The sequence below is a fragment of the Thunnus thynnus genome, chromosome 20, assembly GCF_963924715.1.
Source record: "Thunnus thynnus chromosome 20, fThuThy2.1, whole genome shotgun sequence".
Lineage (NCBI taxonomy): Eukaryota > Metazoa > Chordata > Actinopteri > Scombriformes > Scombridae > Thunnus > Thunnus thynnus.
In genome coordinates, this window is record NC_089536.1 from 15,549,261 (window position 1) to 15,568,564 (window position 19,304).

Consider the following 19,304-nt stretch of genomic DNA (forward strand, 5'->3'; position numbering starts at 1 on the left):
TGTATGATCGTTAAACAGTGGAGCAAAATGATGTATGTAGAAAGACTTCATACTGGGAAAGAGATCTCTGCACACCTTTATTCAGACCGGTGCTTAAGGGAATAAGTAATGACTCATTACTAATGAGTCAACATAAAAAGCAGATCCTGCACACTGTTGATACATGGAAAATTAAAAAACTAAAACTAAAGGCATTTCTTCACTGAAACATAACTATTCAATTAATTCACCACAACTGTTCAAAACGTGAATACATTTACCAAAAGTTTGACAGTGTGGGAGCTGATTTTTTCTCTGATATTAAAAGGCTGACATGAAAACCTTACTCTATGCTTACCATTGATTTCTGTTTAATTGTTGGAAAACTTTCTTGTAACTTTTCTTTCAGCTGTGTCAGGCTTATCTTGATGTGAAGTCACATTGTTCATATTTGGCCAGTTATCAGTGGAGACATTTTTTTTTTTCACAAACAGTGTTCATGTGTTTAAGGATGGATTTGTTTTTCATCTTTTGTCCGGTTGGTCCAAAGGTGCACCTGAGACAAAAACAACTGTGTAACAGAATCACTACATGCAGGTAAAACAACTGGCTACATCCTGAATAACCAGCTGTTTGTGTCGGTACCAATCACTTGGAGTTGCGGATGTGTCAATGACGAAACCGTGGCGTAAACGTAAAGGTGAACAAATCAGCACACAACACAATTCCTGTTTACTCATTTTACTTTAAATTGTCCAAATTACAAAATAATAACATGATCTCTACTTCATCTACAAAATAACATAATATTTATGACTGTAGTAAGCATCATTGATTTTTTTTTTTTTTGCTTTAACAACCTTTTGGACATGCATACTGTTGAGAAATATAAAAATATAAATATAAATACATCCCATTAATATTGTTAATGAATCCATGACTAAGATTTGAAATATTTCATCATAAAAGAATTAAAATGCAGTTGAGTACGATAAGGCATTAAGATGTATCACAAGAGCTGTACAGAATCCTAGAGTAGAGAGGTATTATTTTTTTCTTAGTGTAATGGAGGAAACCTAAAATTAATTTTTAATAATCACTACTTTTCTCAACAGGAAGAACACATTTCCAACGAAAAAAAAAAGGAAGAAAGAAACAACTCTACAGATTTCAAGGTAACATATTAACACAAAACTGAAAAAAGCACTCCAGTACAGATTTGTTTACAGCATACCAAGTGGTGCAGTCAAACTCCCATTGTACTTATTTGCCCGACTTATGACATGATAAGCCCCTCCTCGACACCACGTCACTCACAATATAACTCAAAGCAACCAAAAATATCCAATGGACAAGTGACCATTCTTCACGTGATTAATGTAGAACGATAATGACTTGCGTTCAGAACATTATGTGCTATACAGAGTGTTAAATGACTAAATCTAATGCATAAGTTTCACTCATTGGACTGGTACGTAGAGAAAACAAAAAAGAACTATGGCAATGACAGTTACAATCAAATGAATGGCCAACAATGTTAATTTTTTTTTTTTTGAATAAAATCAACTCTTTTATAAATATTATCGTTTACAGCCAACTAACTTAGTGGAACCGCTTAAAGTTTCTTTTGTCATGACAGCTCCCTAACAATAAGCATGACTGAGCTAGCTTGTTTTCATGCAAAAGGTAGTTTTTCAGGTGCAAGAATTGCCATGTCAGAAGCTGAAGTGTTGATTAGCTGTTGCTGTATGTATGCTGTTGTTTTTTTTTTTTAATGGCCAGACCCAGAGAGGAAGACTCAGAGCAAGAAAATCCAAGAAATTTCAAACCCATTTTGATTTCCATTTTGATCCTCACTGAATCAAACAATTTAAGGTGCTTGACACTCCTGAACGCAACTTTATCCTTATCTTATCTCTGTACCTTTAGGAAATAAATGAACAAGTACATCCCACGACTCCGTACGTCTTTCCTGATCTAGAAACAGCCCTCTAGAAACTTAATAAACTAGCATTACAGCTTCGCAAAATCAAATGTTGATTTTACTTTTGTGAACAAACAAGCTAACATGCTAGAGAAGCCCTGACTTGCGCACACCCAAACACACACACACACACACACAACGTCCCTTCTAATGTATTTTTAGTTTTTATACACTCTCCCCCTTTGTTAGGTTTTCTGAGAGCTATTCTCACTTTACTACTTCATAACGCAAGCCATTAGGATTCTTAGTAAGTGAGCTGCAAAATGGAGGTAAGATCAGAGCTGGTGTGAGATATACAGTACTTGGTGCACTTGCAGAGAGCAGCCAATGCCAGGGAAGAGGGGAGGGGCAGAGAGAGAGGGCAGAGAGGGGAGAGTAATACAGTAGATGCTCACAATACCACAGTTTCATTGGAGTCTTAAATGCACGAGAGCATTCAGGAATATTGAGACGACACATCCATGTTTGTCGTTAGTGTCAATGAACCTACTGCAGCCACACCCGTCCCTCTTTCCACGACTTGAATGTCATCAAGCAAAGTCATTGCACTTCCTTTTTTCTCCTTTTTTTCTGATGCTCCAGCTCTGCAGCTCTGAGGTGATACTGCCCTTGAGTGCTGACTGGTGTTAATCCCCCCACCCCCACCCCCCGCCACCACCACCAATCCTAACCTAACTGAAACCAGATCAGCATCTACACGTACCTTCAACCTTCTCTAACCTTGCCCTCTGTTAAGGGACTGAGGTTATTATTGCTGAGCTCTCTAATGCTAACTGTGGGGCTGTGGCGCTGCAATGCTAGAGCAGTCTGTGACAAGCAGGTCCACCACCGTATTACCAGCGACATAGACAGTGGGCGCTGTCACCATGTTGCTAAGGGAGACAGAGCTGCTGGCACCCACGTTAGAGGTGACGGGACTCGGGGCGCCCTGGCTGTTGGTGTGGGTGCCCATGTGCCCCTGGAGCTGGGTAGGTGTCTTGCAATGGACGCCGCATAAGTGGCAGACGAGTACGCCGCCGGAGGCTGTGCCGCCGAAACCCCCCGGGCTGTCCTTCCACTCCTGGCCATGGTGCTTCTGGGCATGGACACGAAGGTATGTCAGTGTGGTGAAGCCTGAGGTATGAAAGGAAGAAAGAGCGCAAGTGACATTGAGTTATTTCAGCAAGTTAGAGAGATGTCATAACAAAGGTTCATTCAGCCCTAAATCAAAGCTCCAAACTAATTTGAAACCACACAATCAACAATAAAACAAGAAGTGACACACTGACGTCTGAAAGGTAACAAGACAGTTCGACCCCATTTACTGCCAGTATTAACACGTGATCTGTATCTGGATGACGACCCTGATAATGATACCTGACAGAGATCTATTCACAATGCAAGCCACAACACTTCCAGATGTGAATGATCAGATCATGATTCTGATCGCAATGCGTTCTGAGTGCTTTACACCTTACACTAACATGCTTTTTTCCCTTATCCATGTGTTAATATCCGGTGTAAATGAGGTCTCAAAGGCAGAGGATTGAGTCATAAAAACTGGCCACTAAAGGACAAAAATAAAATCTCAAAATGTTTATGTAATGATTTTACACAAAGCTACTGTGCGACAAGACATTGAAATTACAGGTGGATCACAGCATTACTTTCATAATATACTATATATGCTTTTAATGTAAACTAGCAAAAGCAAAGCATCTGTACTTACTGCGGTTACAGAGATGGCAGGCATGGTGTTGCGACTGGTTGTGCACCCTCATGTGATCTGTGATGTAAGCAGCTGACAGGAGCTTGCCACAGATGTGACATGGGACCTTCTCCTCATGGCGAATCATATGCGCACGCAAACGATCCTTCGTAGCGAAGCTGGACTCACAGGTCTGAAGGAAGAAGAGGGAATCAATGAGTGATTATGGAGAAATATATAAAAGTAAAACCCTATGCACACTTATGTGTTCTTTAACAGTTTGAAAAGCTGGAAAATGTGTTAGATAAGTGTCAGATTTATATTATTTTCAGTTTCACACCTTCTCATCTTGTAGTTATTACACTTATTAAGTAGCATCAGCCAGTTTTTAAGACCCAATTTAAGATAACCAATGCTCTGCCACTTTTTTGTGGAAAATAACCACATATGTATGTAATACGCACACATAATGTGCAGTATGTGATGAAGTATATTTGTCATGCTCGTGTAAATATCAGGCTTTGAGCTGATTCATGTCAACATAACAATAACAATGAGATACCTCCTGATTCAAAAAGACATGTACTTCATCCATATCAGTTTCCATGGTAATATTCTCAATGTTCATTTATTCATGTGAACAGATATTTGCATGAGGCAGGTGAATATACAGATGTGAGAGCCATAATGTATAAGACTGTAACCTTGAGTCATCAGGAACACTGTGTGCATGTAAACACGGTCATTGTTAACATGAATGGACTGAAAACAGAAGCTGTGGGGAGCTGCTAAGTGAAGATATTACACAGGGTAAACATTAGGTACCGGGCATTTGAAGGGTCGCTCCGAGGAGTGCACCTGTCTGACATGACTGTTGAGATGGTCGGGCCTGGGGAGAGAAAGAGAGTAAACATATTAGAACAGCATAAAGGATATAGGACTCTGTATTGCTATACAGATTATAAAGCCACCTGAGGCAAATTTGTGATTTGTGATATTGGGCAACACAAATCAAATTGACTTGACTTGAGACCAGGCAATGCTTCAAGTTTTCACACTTAAATTATGTTAAGTGTTAATTAAAAGTCCCTGTCTGATTGTTGGGAACGTGGCTGTACTTGTGTTACGAACCTCTGGAAATGTCGCATTACTTCATCTATCTTTGGCCAGTAATCAGATGAATAAATAAAATATATCACAATAAAAATGGCTGCAGAAATGTAATGTACATAGCCAATGGGTGTTTTTTTTAATGGTTGAAGTGTTAAAAGAGGGTTTTTTGTCTCCTTTAATGCTTTGGATTGAAAGTCGAAGGAGCAGTTCAAAAGAATTGACACGTACACTTATTTGCTTTCTTGCAGAGAGTTAGATGACAAGCAGTAAATATGAAGCAGCTAGCTTAGTTCAGCATAAAAACTAGAAACAGGGGGAAACAGCTAGCTTGGCTCTGTCCAAATGTAACAAAATCTACCCACCATCACCTTTCAAGCTCACAAATTAAAGCTTACGCACGTTTGTTTAATACGTACAAAAACCATAGTGTAAAAACAACAAGTTGTGGTTGTACCAGGGGTTTATGTGCAGGACTGGTGACTTCCTGAAGTCTTGTTGTTACAATGACGCTGCCTGACAACCAGCAGAGACTTCAGGACAGACATGAGACTCGTATCAATTTTAAAACAAGTTTCCTTGTAATTCTGCTTGACACATTTGGTATCTTGGAAAACTTTATGACCTGCAATACTTAAAGTTAAGAAACTCACATGTGCTCGTAACGGCAGACAGAGTGTTGTGTCTGCATTGAGCTTAAATCGATCCTGACAGTAACGTTATTAGACTTGAACCTTTCCATAGTATCACCTTGAGAAAGCCTTGCCACAGTGGGGGCAGACGTAGGGTTTCTCCACCCCACCCTGGTGGGAGCGCACGTGGTGGCTCATGCGGTCCTTCCTTTTGAAACGCTGCTGGCAGATGGGACAGGAGAACGGCTTCTCGTCTGAGTGGGACAGGCGGTGGCGGTTGAGATGGTAGACATCACGGAAGGCCTTCCCACATGTCTCGCAGGCGTGGTTCTTCCTCACCGGGTTGGGGTTGGGGTTTGCGGGCCGCTGAGGAAAAACAGACGAGCGGATAAAACACACTAAAGGGTTTAGATGGAAAATATTTCCAACACAGGATCACACACAGGGGAAATTACACTTATTGTCAACTATTTCAGTATCTTTTGTTGAAACCATGCAAAAATCAGTTTTTACCAATGAAATAAGTGATTTGTACCACAAAGTTGCATTTCGTCCCTTGTTGCCAAATATTCCTAACAGTTGGTTTGCATGTTACTTCTCGCTGAAGTTTTTATCTGCTCTTGCGGTGCTTGTGTTACAGAGAACATGCAGGGGAGCGTGGGGGGCTTCTAGCACGTGTTTTTCAAACTTAAGTCAGGGGACCAGCGCCAAACACTGGGATGGATTTAACTGGTCCCTGAGCTGATTACTGTACACAGACATTTAGTCATTTAACAAAAATAGGAATCAAGTGATGTACAGTAACTGCTTGCATGTTCCAAACAGTAAAAGAAGATGGCTCAACCATCCCTGTGGCCAGGCAGCTTAAGAAACAACATGCTTGAAGGTTTTGGGGTTGACGACAGCCATCTCCACACGGCCCTGACCCACCTGTACTGTCGCCCCTGTGGCCATGACGACAGCAGCAGGAGGCGGAGCATGGGGGTTAACACTAGCCATTACGTTTGGCATGGCTACCCCTTCACCATCCTGACTACCCAGGTGAGGCTGCTGGGCCCCCGCCAGCACGCCGGGAGGGGCGAGAGGGGGAGGTGCGGAGAGGTGTAGCAGGGAGAGGGGAACAGTGGGCCTCTCCGCCCTCCCTCCGGCCCCCACCGCCATCACCGACGGGGCCGCCACCGCCATCGCCACCTGGCCGGCTGCTCCCTCCTTTGCCCCCTCCGCCTGCTCTCTGGCCCTGTCCTTCATGCGTACCCCAGTGTGGACCGACTGGTGCCGCCGCAGGTTGTAGTTGTTCTTGAACTGCTTGTTGCAGATGGCACAGATGTGGGGCACGCGGGCCGGCCGAGACACTGGCTTCACTGGACCAGAGCGAGGCAGGAGAACAGACAGAAAGAGAGAGAACGGTTAGTTTCAATTTCAATCATTTTATAATAAGGACCTATAATATGACATGATTAGAAAAAGAGGTTTATATAATAAATGTTTGGTCATCTAGTGCTGATATTAAAGTATCATGTGACTATTACATGTTAGTCTGAGATGGTCAAGAGATCTTCATACCAGTCAACTTTGTTTTGGTAAATTGCAGGTGAAAACACATCTAAATGTTGGTGCTGAAAGATTAGTTGATTAACAGAAAATTAATCAACAGTTTTTGATAATCGATTTAATCAAAATGCCAAAGATTTACTGTCTTCAGCTTCTGAAAAAAGTTGCCGCTTCTGTCTGTTTTGCATCACTGTGAATCAAATATCTTTCAGTCAGACAAAGCAAGCCTATCTGGGTTCTGGGAACTTGTGATGGAATTTTTTCACAATTTTTTGACATTCAATAGATTAAACACTAACTGATTAATTGCTAAATAATCAAAAATAAACACAAGGAGAGCTGCAACTAACGATTATCCTCATTAGTGATAAATCTGCAGATTATTTTCTTGATTAATCTATGGATTGTGTGGTTTATAAAATGACAGATAACAGTGAGAAATGTCATAATTTTCCAGAGGCCAAGGTGACATCTTCTTCATTTTGCTGTCTTTGCCTGAAAAACACTCAGAAACCCAAATATATTCAGTTGATTAACATTGAGGGTTAAGAAAACCAGCTAATATTCACATTTGAGAGGCTGAAAGCGATACATTTTTGGCGTTTTTGTTTTAAAAATGATTTAAATCACTTATCAAAGTAGTTGCTCATTTATATTCTGTTGATCGTCTAATTGACTAATCAGCTTTTATCCTGAATTATTGCTCATAGTTTCATCTAGTTTGGTTGAGTTTCTTGGATGTCAGTAGGTTATATGTAACTGTGGTTTTTAAATCATTTCAAAAGTGACTGTTCTGAGTGTGGCGACATAAAACTGGTCACATTACCTTTATTAAGCTTTAATAAAGGTAATTACAACTTGTTTTTTCAACAAATAACTACTCAAAGATATTGAGATGCTGCTGAACTATCTCTCACAATCGTTAACCCTCACAAATGTTTCGACTGGGTTTGCATCACCTGACTGACTTTACTGTGGGTCACTGGATTATCTCAATTAGACTTGTGTATCATTTTTTCCATCTCCACAGGTGAGTGTGATGAGTGCAGTGCAGTGTCCCTCACCAGGCAGGGGTTCCTCACTGAGAGCAGCAGTGTCCACAGTTGAAGGAGGCTGTGCTATGTGCTCTGTGGGTGGGGTTTGGGGAGAACTCGTATGCACTGGCATGAGCTCTGATTGGAGGCTCCCCTCCACTTGGTTTTGGGTGGGAGTATTCTGGAGAAGCAAGTAGAAAGGCCATCACCAAATGTAAACACAAGTCACAGCATTATCTTGAGGTGCTACGTTGTAATACAAGATGTGACTGGACACACATGAGAGAGAGGCCTGTGTGTGAGGAGAAATGCGCGCAGTAACATTAAGAGCTGAAAATAAGAGGCTGCTCACCAAGCCTACCTGGAAGAGAAAATTGCTCCAAGCAGCATCCATTTTGCGCCACGACGATGGAGATTATAAAGTCAGCTGCTGATTGAGATCGAGGAGAGCAGCCTTTGCATGGTTTTGATCGGCACACCGATGATTGAGGCGCGCACAGTCGCCTGTCCTGCAGCAGAGACGACGAGCGTCTGGATATTCTTGAAACAAACAAAAAAAAAACGCGAACAAAGTCGGCTGCAAAAACGGTTTTTTTTCTTCTCTCATTGAGGTAGCATAATGCTGTCAATTAAAATGCACGCAGCTGTTGACTAACGCAGGCTGCGGTACACAGGCAGGAGTGGAGCAGGCCAGCTCCAAATAATGGCCTGTTTTTCTTTGACTTTGGTTTCTAAGTTTAATTACTTAAACATTAATCTAACTAAAACGCAACATCACACAACAAACTGCTTTTAAAAAAACAACCCAAAAACCCGCATATTACAGTATTACACTTTAGCAATAAACATTAACCATTCTACGTGAAATAAATGCGTTTTTACGCACGAGAACAAATATGGGTTATAACACGCGTATCTGGTAGCACAGCAGGTCATGCTTTGTTTTTAATTTATGAATCTATTTTTCCGATTTCCCCCAATAGGCCAATCGGGTGTTTGTCGAAGCCTCGTTGTTGGATTCAAGCCCTGACCCCGGCGAGCGGCGCTCTCGCCGGGCCGCAGCCTATCGCTCCACCTCGGCCGTTCAGCTGCGAGGATGTCATCTTTCTTTTTTTATCGCCCGCTCTCCCTCCTCCCTCCCTGTCTCTTTCTTCCTTTTCTTTTTTAATTCCTCTTTCTTCTCCCCCTCCTCTCCTTTTCTCGCACCGCTATGTCCCACTTGCTCTTAAAGGGATAGGGTTTCCTCTTTGGACACCCCCCTCTCATTTCCGTCTCCCTCGGCGGAGCCTGTCCTCTCCCCTTCCTTCCTGGGCGTTTCGGCCGACAGAAAATGCACTTGTGTGTGTATGTGTGTGTGTGTGTGTGTGTGTGTGTGTGTGTGTGTGTGTGTGTGTGTGTGTGTGAGTGTGTGTGTGTTTTCTTTTCTCTTCAGGCCAGCTGGAACAGATCTCCTGCAGCGCAGAAAACAGCCAGAATGACTTTCTATTAACGGCGAAATGACAGACGATTCTTAAAGGGCAGTGCGCACAGATCCTCCCAGTCAGCCTATAATAATGATGTCAGAGTCAGATATAGTACACAGGACGGATAGCAGCTCAGGATGCACAGAACAGATGAGACATAGGTGAGAATAGCTGTTGGCATTGCATATGTGCAGTTAAAAAAACATAAATACACACACACACACACACACACATGTTGTTCTAGGTCACTTTTGGAGCGATTACATAGACTTACATTCATTTCCTGAAGACTTAATCTAACCACAAACATAACCTTAACCACTGACCCAAAAATCAGCGTTTAACCAATTAGGGACACGGTTTTTGTCCCCAGTTGGACAAGCCGTCTCCAATTAACTGGTCTTGAGTCTGAAATTTTGTCCCTGAAAATATATATATATACAGAATATATATATATAGGCTAGTGTTCTTAACCTATTTATACATCCAAATAGTGAGAATTAATGTCAATTAATTGACGAGTCGATTGACTTAAAATTAATTGGCAACTATTTTGATAATCAGTTAATCATTTTTTAAATAAACAAAATCCATAAAATTCACTGCTTACAGCTTCTCAAGTCTTCTATGATTGGAAACTGAATATTTTTGGGTTTATGACTATAAGTGGGACAAATTAAGACATTTTAATATGTCAGTTTGGGCTTTGGGAATATGCATTCCTACAATGAATTGTTTTGTGAAATATCAACAAAAATGCCCCTTAAAACTGACATTATTTTGTCCAACCAATAGTCCAAAACCCAAAGATATTCAATTTAGGATGATTGAAAAAAACAGAGAAAAGCAGCAAATTGCCTCATGAAACAAAGAAATTTTGGGCATTTTTTCGCTATTATTGCTTGAAAATGACTGAAACGACTAATCGATAATCAAAATAGTTGTAAGTTGTTTTTTCTGTTGATAATAAACATCATATTAATTATAAAAATAATGTCATCTGAGTAAAGTACATCAAATCAAGACGAGTTAATGTGTTAATATCAATTTATTATCTTTTTTTTAAATTACTTTTTAAAGCACCCCATTTCTTTTCCAATACATGGTAAGACCCTTCGTCCTTCTCCTCCTCAAGCTTGTAATTGCTTGATTTGAATATTTAATAAGGATTTCAACACCCTGTCCCCCTCCCACCCCCACACACCTCCCCCCACCACAAAAAACTCTGCAAAACACAGATGAGCCTGTTTTGCTTCTTCTTCTTCTTCTTCTTCTTCATCCTTCATCTGGGCGTGATGCAGGGATTGAGACCCCCCCTGCTCTTGCTGACCTCTGACACTTGACAACAACCCGTCTACAAACACTACCACACTGATTTCCCCAACACAAAAACGAGCATGTTGCCACGGTGAGGTCGCCCCGAACCCCGCCAGTCATAGTTTATATAAGGAGTTTATGCATGCACTGAGATTCCAACCAAGCATAAAGTAGTAGGTTATACAGGGAATTGGCTTGAGCTGGTGTTTCTGAGTCATACAAACAGCAGGGTGATTATCTTTTTTCCTTTTTTTTTCCTTTTTAGTAAAATAATAAAAACAACAACAACAAAAAAAAGTCCAGTCTGATCTCCTTCAATTAATCGGCAGCCCACAAGAAGGGAGACAGAAGCTTTTGGGCCTCAGCAGCAACATGTGCACCACGCTCATGAAACACTGATCGGTCTCTCAGTCTGTGAGGACGGGCTGCTCCGGTCACTGCTGCTGTGCCAGCACAAGAGGGTGCACAATCACAGCAGCTCAGTCGAGGCCCATCCTTTTGCTTCTTCTTCTTCTTCTTCTTCTTCTTCTTCTTCTTCTTCTTCTTCATCACACACCTCCAGCTTGCTGCACCCCATCAGCAGTACGATTATCAGGATTGTGCGCATCTCGCTTCTTTTTGTGTGTGTGTGTGTGTGTGTGTGCGTGTGGAAACATATTCCTGAACTGAAAACAAAGAAGTAAAAAGGAAAACCAGCATTTACATTCCAGTGGCCAATTTTAAAAATCAAAGTTTCTTTCTCTCTCTCTTTTTTTTTTGTTTGTTTTTTTACAATACGAGTCCAGAGGAGGAGGTCAGAGTTCACATGAATCAGTGTTGCTTCTTTTTTCCGGTCCCCCTCTCTTCAGTGGGGTGTTTGCTGTTGTAGGAGTGTCTTTTTAAAATTCAGTTGTTTTGTTGTCTAAAAAAAAAAAGTGGCAATATAACTAGACTTTACCACTCGACACACACATACATAAATCATTAACAATTCTTTTTTTTTTTTCTTTTTTTTTTTAACAGCTTTCCAACACCCTCTTCCCTCCCCCTTCCCGCGGTCAAAAGTGGGCCCTTTTCTTCTTCTCGCAAGAAAAATGTGAACATGATTACAACAACAATTACATCAGGATTAGTTATGGTAATATTGACACCTATAGAAAATGCAGTCGGAGTTGTTGCTCTAAATCTTGAATTCAATACTCATTTGAATATATCAAAATTACTATCATTATCTTTGTTACTCTATAAAACCAATGACTCGTTGTGTTTTTAATATTCCCATAAATATGTACAATAAAGATCAAAAACGTGGGACGAGTGACCTTAAATGCCAGTGAAACTTGGACAGGTACGGTACATTTCAAATGTGTTTGGTCATGTTTACAAATGTTTCTATCTCATGCATTGGAGTGACTCCCGTAGACACCTATGTTGTTTAGATACTCAATATGTCATGGATGCCAGAAAGCTTTTTTTTTTTTTTTTTTCCTTTTGAATTTGTACACGTCCACGCAAATATTTCTCCTCATCTCAGCTGCATTTCAGAACAGAGTCTCTCGTCTTTACAAACATTCTGTGTATTCATACTCGGTTTAAATCATCTCGCAGTCATCAAATTAAAAAAAAAAAAAAATTGATGGCACGACATCCCTTTAAGAACCCCTTAAAGGCATTGGTGACGTTCCAAGCAACTTGTTTTTGTGTTTTTTTTTTTCATACACTTAATACAAAAAATATCAACAAAACATCAACAAATATCAGTTGTAAATCAATAAAAAGTGTTTTTCAGTCTCCAGCAGGCCGGAGACTAAAGCAAACCATCTTTTGTGATTCTCCCCCCCCTTTTCCCTTTCTGAAACCCGAGTTACAAGTGCTTGCTAGATATATCTGGACACTACAGACTACATACAAGTACGTACACAATGCAAAAAAAACGTAATTTCCCTTTTTTCCTCCCCCTGTCCTCTCTCTTTCTCCATTCCAGCACAGAACATCATAGAAGAAGACATGGCTGCCGGAGGGAAAAAAGGCTAAATATCCCTTCCTTTCACGCTTCCTATCTCACTTTTATACAGGCGGTAACAAAGATAAAAACATTAAACACAAATCTCCTCCTTTTTTTTAAATCTAAGCTCACCTTAATCCAGTGGTATTACAGGTGGTTACATTCCTCCCTCCTCTTTTATACCTGTGAGAATGGGAGAAAACCTCTCTACCCACCCTGAGTCTAAAGAAGCAGGATGCAACTCAATAACGTGTCAGTTTGTCCTCTCTTTGCCTCTGATGTCGACTGATATCTTTGACTTTCTGTGCATTAAGAGGACAGGGTGATATCCCTAAATCCTCTGCATTTCAGCTACTCTGAAAGTTGAGATTAGCATCAGTCCGAGAAAGGATACAAGGCAAGGTGGCAAACTGAGAGTATTGAGATGCAACCTGTGATAGCTACCTTCCTAAATCACTCCCACCCTTCCTGTTACCACCACATCCGCGCTCTTCCTCCTGCTGTCTAAGAGTAGGAGAGGTGGGAGCCGTTAGAAATGTGAGAAGTGACTGAGGTGCTTCGGCTCAAGACGCCGTCGCTGCCTCCGGCCCCTCCGGGCCCCCCGCCAGACGCCGTCCTCCTCAGAGGCTGGGGGCTGTTTCTCAGGGCCATCAGGCTGGGGGCACCGCGCACACCCAGCCCGCCTCCACCGTATATCCCCCCCTGCGAAGAGGAGGAGGAGGAGGAAGAGGAGGACGGGCCGGAGATGGAAGGAGGGGCAGGGGGCGGGGGAGGTAGCATGGCCAGGGACTGAGAGGAGGAGCGTGAGGGCAGGTGATGGGAGAAGGGCAGGGGGTGTGGGTGGGCCAGGTCGCCGCCGGAGCCTCGCACTCCAGCCCACTCCCGCTCCCTCTCCTTCTCCCGCTCCCGATCCCTATCCCTCTCCCGCTCGCGGTAGAGCTGCGGCGTGCTCTGGTGGTGGTAGTTGTGGGGCAGGTGGTGGCGTTGGTGGTGGGAGGAAGATGAAGAGGAGGAGGAGGAGGAAGAGGAGGCAGAGGAGCGGGACGAGTGGTGCATCTCCCTCCCATCCCGCCCAAGCCCCAGGGCCATTCCCAGGGCGTGGGAGGAAGAGGAGTCACTCCTGCGCTCCCCTGCTCCGCTGCCGCTACTGATGCCGCTGCTGCTGCTGTTGTGGCTGCGGCGGGAGTGCTGCTGCGACGGGGCGTTCTGCGGGTGCATGCCGTGGCTCCAGTGGCCGGCAGAGCGGGAACTGGAGGGTGGGGCATTGGAGTAGCCCTGCTTAGAGTAGGCCTCACTAGGGATGCCTGTCAGCGCCATGTTGCTGAAGCCCAGACGCAGGCTCTCCGAGTCAAAGGCCTCGATCTCGCTGGCCTGCCGCTCCAGGAGGGTGCGGATGCGTTCTGAGCGTTCATTCTGCAGGGACAGCATCTCCTCTTCGATCTAGGACAAACAGGATAACACATATGAAAACACATCTTTTTATTTTGGGGAATTTCCGTGATGTTTAAAAGGTAGTATATAATCAAAAATCAGAAAGGAAATATTGGGAGAGAGGAAGGGATGATGTACAACAAAGGCCCTGGGGGCGTTGCGTTTTATCGACAAGGCAACTATGACAACCCATTAAAAACCATTTTTCCTTTATTTTTAAATTGTGCCAATTTTAAATCCATTTTGGTCGGTATTCTTTAAACCTTCTAAGGACTTTGAACATTTACCAAATCCATTAAGATTTACCATTTGCAAACTCATTAAAGAACCCATTTAATTACTGTAAATAATGAGATTGAAAGTTTACTCCTGATCGTGTGATACGATTGAAAGCTCCAGAACGGCTAATTAGTGAAACTTGTGGTGAGATGTTTTTGTCATCTGCTGTTTCCAGGGTAGAGAATGAACTTTCAGTCTCAACTTACAAAGAGGACATATCAGGCACATTTACAGGTCCATATTTATATATTCTGGGCCTCTACTAGTTTATCTTTGCATGATTTACAGTAAAAAAACAACAACTCCCTATTTATCTTATCCTGGCTCTTTACACAGCCCCTCAGTTCAGCCTCTGTCTGAAACAGGTTGTTTTAGCTCCTGACTCTTTAAGGCCCCCCTCCCGATGAGCCCACTCTGTTCTGATTGGTCAGCTCCCACAAGCTGTGTCTCGGCTGACTTCCCCTGGCTCCGGAGGCTACATAAACAAACAGTAGCAGTCGGATTTCACTTCTTTTTCTCATTCTTTACTCAATATATCAACCTCTCAAACACATCCTTACACTTTCGAGCCTGAATACGATCAGAAATATGCATGTCCAATATGCGATTGGACAACGCAAATGGCCTGTGGAACAACCTTAGTTACAAAGATGGCCATTTGAGGGCATGCACAAACAATCTGATGTCAGTTTGATGGGGAAGTACAGGTAACATTGCAAATGAAGTGTTCAGAGTGGGCTGAAGCTTGGGCTTTTGACTTGCAGGGAGCATTTTTGCATATGTTCACCTCAAGTTTTGGACTTTTGACCCTGTGTTACATAGACTTTCAACATTATAACAGTATATAAATGACAAAATCACAAAAAGCATGATATGTCATGTCCTTTAAACTAACATGGACGAGAAGTCTGCCGGGGAAGATCATGTCATATGATCATAAGCTCCAGAACAGTTACTGAGTGGACCTGGTGGTGAGATTGTTTTAGTCAACTACGGTAAATTATGAACAAAATAGCAGCAGGTTATGCAGAAATTTGAAAGTAAATTGTTGAAGGATCAACATCCAGTGACGTAGGACAGCAAAAAGTTAAGTCAACTGTTACCTTGCTTTGAAAATGAATGACTTCCGTTTTGCAATCTTCTTTGTAAGCCTAAACAGATTCCTAAAACTCACCAAATGCTTTCAGTACACTCTTAAAGAGATTGGCTTTTATAGAGGTGATTGCCAAAGGACTCTAACCCTCTGCTCCAGCAGGGCGCGGCGGATGGACACCCTTTGTTCCAGGTCTTTGACCTCTCTCTCGTGCTGCGTGTCGGTGTGGATCTTGATCTTGCTCTGGTAGGCGTTGAGCAGCTCCAGCTCCTGCTGCAGCTGCATCCGCAACACCTTGTATTCCGCTTCCTGGGTCTCATCCAACCGCAGCTAAGAGATGGAAAAAAAAAGGAGGAAGTGTGATTTTAAAAAATTGGAGGTGGCACAAATGTAAAGGCAACAATTCTGCTTTAGTGTTGACAAGGGCAGAGGAGGAGAAGTTTGGAGAGTTTGACAAAGAAAAGAGAGAGGGTGAGGATCAGGAGTGTGAACTTCAGTTTGGTCAGAGTTTTGTTAAATTAGGGTGAAGTTTTTTATCTGGATATCACAAGTTTGATCAGTCTATGCCTGCATTTATTGTATGTCATATTCAAGAAGATAAAGTTGAGTGAAACATAAACGTGTGTGTATATGTGAAAAATTGTCAAAACTAAAATGTAATTCCTTTCCAGCTTCAGTGCATATTCTGATAAATAATAGGATATGAGAAACTCAAATAATAAAGATATATGGAATAAGTCTGGATAAAACAGTGTAATATTGCATAATGTTGCATAGCAGTTGAACTACTCTGTGACCCGTGTGTGTATGTGTGTGATGAATGTCTTAAAGCTTGTCTCCAGGAAACAGATACAATCTTATTCCAAAAGAAATTCTTCATTTAAATTTTGTTTATACACTTTTTTTTTCTTTGGCTTCAGGACTGAGTTTAATCAGTACCTGGGAAACCTTCCCAAAGAGTCTTTAACCATAGCCTGAGTAGATGTGCGGGCAAACAAGGGCAGCAGGGATTTGGCTTACCGGGCTTACGTAGCACGCTACCATGTGTGGTAATTAAAGTAGCACAGGGCGTTATGTCATTGGAGGGAACAAGACATTTTGTTACGTCCTAGCCTCTTCCTACTATGTTTCATTCATTTAAAAGCCTGGGATTTGTGTGTGTATGAATGAATCCCATGTTATGAGGACAGTGGATGATTTTAAGCTTCAGGGAGTGTATGAAAATTACTGGGGTGGGGAGAGAGGCTGAACTTTATATTTGGCTAGTTAAAAAACAAAACTCAGATTTCAAGCTTAATATGTTTTGCATTGCCCAAATTGTACACTAGAAATTGAATTGCCAAAATTATGGGAAACATAAGAAATGTGCATCCTGTTAAGGAAGCTTTCCAGCTGCTAAACTGAAAACTACAGTCCATCTATACTTTGTCATGCTGTCTGTCCGTACTGTATTTCTGTAATTTTGCTTTCTTGGTCTGTTCCGTACACACAAGATATATTGCATGTCTGTCCTGGCAGAGGGATCCCTCCTCTGTTGCTCTGTGAGGTTTTTTTTCCATTTTCCCTCTGTTTTTTAGGGAGTTTTTCCATATTGGCAACATATCCATGTTGTATTACTGTACAGATTGTAAAACCCCCTTGAGGTAAATCTGTGATTTGTGATAGTGGACTATACCAATAAAAATTGACTGACTGTCTTCTTTGTTGCTCTGTTGCAGTGTGTAACTTTATTTGCCACTTTGTTACCTATGTAAAGTGACTTTGAGTGCCTTTAAAAGCGCTGTATAAATCAAACGTATTATTATAAAAGGGGCATAAGCTTCAGCACTGTAATATTTTCACTTCCTTAGTAGAACATGTAGGGTTGAGGTGAACATTATATTGTAGCCCCAATGACATGATTGTTGTCTTTTGCATATGGCAAAATGCACCTTTTTGGCGCAAACAGAACAAAATCTTTTTTGGACATACATGTAACTATTGATTTTACTGTTAAGTTTCAGTAAATCTTACAAGAAAAATATAAAATAAAATATAACTCTGAGGCAAGAAAAAACCCAAAATACCCTCCCCTGTTCTCTTCACAAAATCAGATTATTCTCCCTTCAGTAAAATGAAAAAATACATAACTCTTTATCCCTTTATGTGACACCACCTCCCACCGTTAATAACTTGTGTACAGTCCCTAAAAGGAAAAGAAATATGCTTATCTTAGGTTACTGCTATCTTCATATCAAACTGTGTGACACTCACAAGGACTGTAGGCCATGTAACATGCCATGAATAATTGGAAAGATAACCTCTGTGCTATTTAAAGATAAAAGGGACTGTTTATAGTCTTATTATGTGGCTCTAGGGCCTGATGTTAAGACTGAACCTCAAACATGTTTTCTTTCTTTTCAGTATTTTAACAGATTGTCATCTGAACTAAGATGTTGAATTTCATTACAGCTGTCATCACTGCTTAGTTTTTCCTCTCCAGACCACATGATAGTGATTTGTCCCACAGATTCAAGGGGAAAGGGGATATTTTGGAAGAGGACTTTGATGATGGTTTTGGTCAAAACTGGGAAATGTGGGTTAAGGTGAACATTAACACTCAGGGACCAGGAGGAGGCTGGTTGGCGGGCAGACAGGAAGGTAGGCAGGCAGGCAGGTGGGCAGGAGGGCCCCGGGCCAGGCACAGCAGTCAGTGGTGGTGTGGTGCGAGTGTGAAGTGAACGACTTCTCCTTGCCTTACTCACAGCCTGTGTGGACAGCATATCATTGATGGAGTGGTCATACTGCTCGGCCAGGATGGCCAGCTTACGAGTCTGCTCATCCTTCAGCCGCTTCAGCACGGCCTTGTGGTCCGACTTGGGCGTGTTCTCCAGCAGGTGGTTGCGCAGGGCCTTGTACTGACGGGTTTGGATCTTACAGGTGTCCTGGAACTGACGCTTAATCTGTAGCTCTTTGGACTGGAGGAGAGAGAAGAAAGATGGAACCAGCTGGGCTAAAGAGCTCCTGTGGTTGAATATGTGAACATGGTGGACACACTGAAGTGTAAAAATCAGGAAAAAACATGTTGACTTTTTACACATTATGCATTTTACACAGTAATTACTCAAATTTAAATTAAATATAAAAAATAATATTAAATGTAATTAAATAAACATTGTTTTTAGAAATTTTGTATTGAGCTGCTATCAGTTTTGTTGGCAAAATATGGAGTGATTCTGATCAGTATAATTACAACTTAAAGTGTAAATACAATTACACCAATTTCACTATTTTATACATAAATCATTTTGTTTTAAATGCATATTTGTGTTGCCTTGTTGCACATTTTACAGAAAGTCAAAGGATGTATACATTTGTAAACTGAATGGAAGTATAAAGCTTTAAGTTGCAACAATAATGCTTCTGATGCTTTCAGATTCTTTCAGTAGCAACTAATAAATTATACTGTATACTTGATTTTAATTCAATGGGACCAAGTCTAAAATGTGTGGTGATTCAGTGTGTTTGATTATTGTGGATTTCTGTAACAAAAAGTGTTAGTAAAATGGGTAAAAACCCAATTATTTATTTTATTGCAATGCAATTTGTTCTTAATAAATACCTTTAAGACAATTTTTAATCATATGGGTACAGGAGTTGAAAATATAACATTACAATTAAATTATGTTTAATGTTTTAATTCCCAATCAACAGTTTTTAACTCTAAATTTAAGAGGTTGAAATAACAGGCCTGTAAGCCTACTTTTAACAAGCATTACTA

At 41.5% G+C, this 19,304-nt stretch overlaps 2 protein-coding genes across 3 annotated transcripts in view; both read right to left on the minus strand.

Annotated features, from left to right (window-relative positions):
• Window positions 1–771: 771 nt before the first annotated feature.
• On the minus strand, window positions 772–9,430 carry mazb (MYC-associated zinc finger protein b (purine-binding transcription factor)). 2 transcript variants are annotated; one of them, XM_067575885.1, is made up of 7 exons: window positions 8,330–9,430; window positions 8,008–8,158; window positions 6,323–6,753; window positions 5,511–5,758; window positions 4,476–4,539; window positions 3,672–3,843; window positions 772–3,076 (listed from the first exon to the last, which is right to left on the minus strand). In XM_067575885.1, the coding sequence occupies exons 1-7, from the start codon at window positions 8,369–8,371 to the stop codon at window positions 2,733–2,735; spliced, it is 1,452 nt and encodes a 483-aa protein (XP_067431986.1). In that variant the 5' UTR covers window positions 8,372–9,430; the 3' UTR covers window positions 772–2,732. The 2 variants fall into 2 exon arrangements, with proteins under 2 accessions (XP_067431986.1, XP_067431987.1); XM_067575886.1 differs by having other exon boundaries at window positions 8,339–9,424.
• Window positions 9,431–10,469: 1,039 nt separating this feature from the next.
• taok2b (TAO kinase 2b) overlaps window positions 10,470–19,304 on the minus strand; it is a 29,992-nt gene continuing 21,157 nt past the window's right edge. Inside the window, exons 18-20 of the mRNA XM_067575481.1 lie at window positions 18,289–18,501; window positions 15,692–15,874; window positions 10,470–14,181 (exon numbers count right to left, since the gene is read on the minus strand). Coding sequence (XP_067431582.1) covers window positions 13,246–14,181; window positions 15,692–15,874; window positions 18,289–18,501 — 1,332 coding nt within the window. The 3' untranslated portion in view covers window positions 10,470–13,245. The remainder of the gene's footprint in view (window positions 14,182–15,691; window positions 15,875–18,288; window positions 18,502–19,304) is intronic.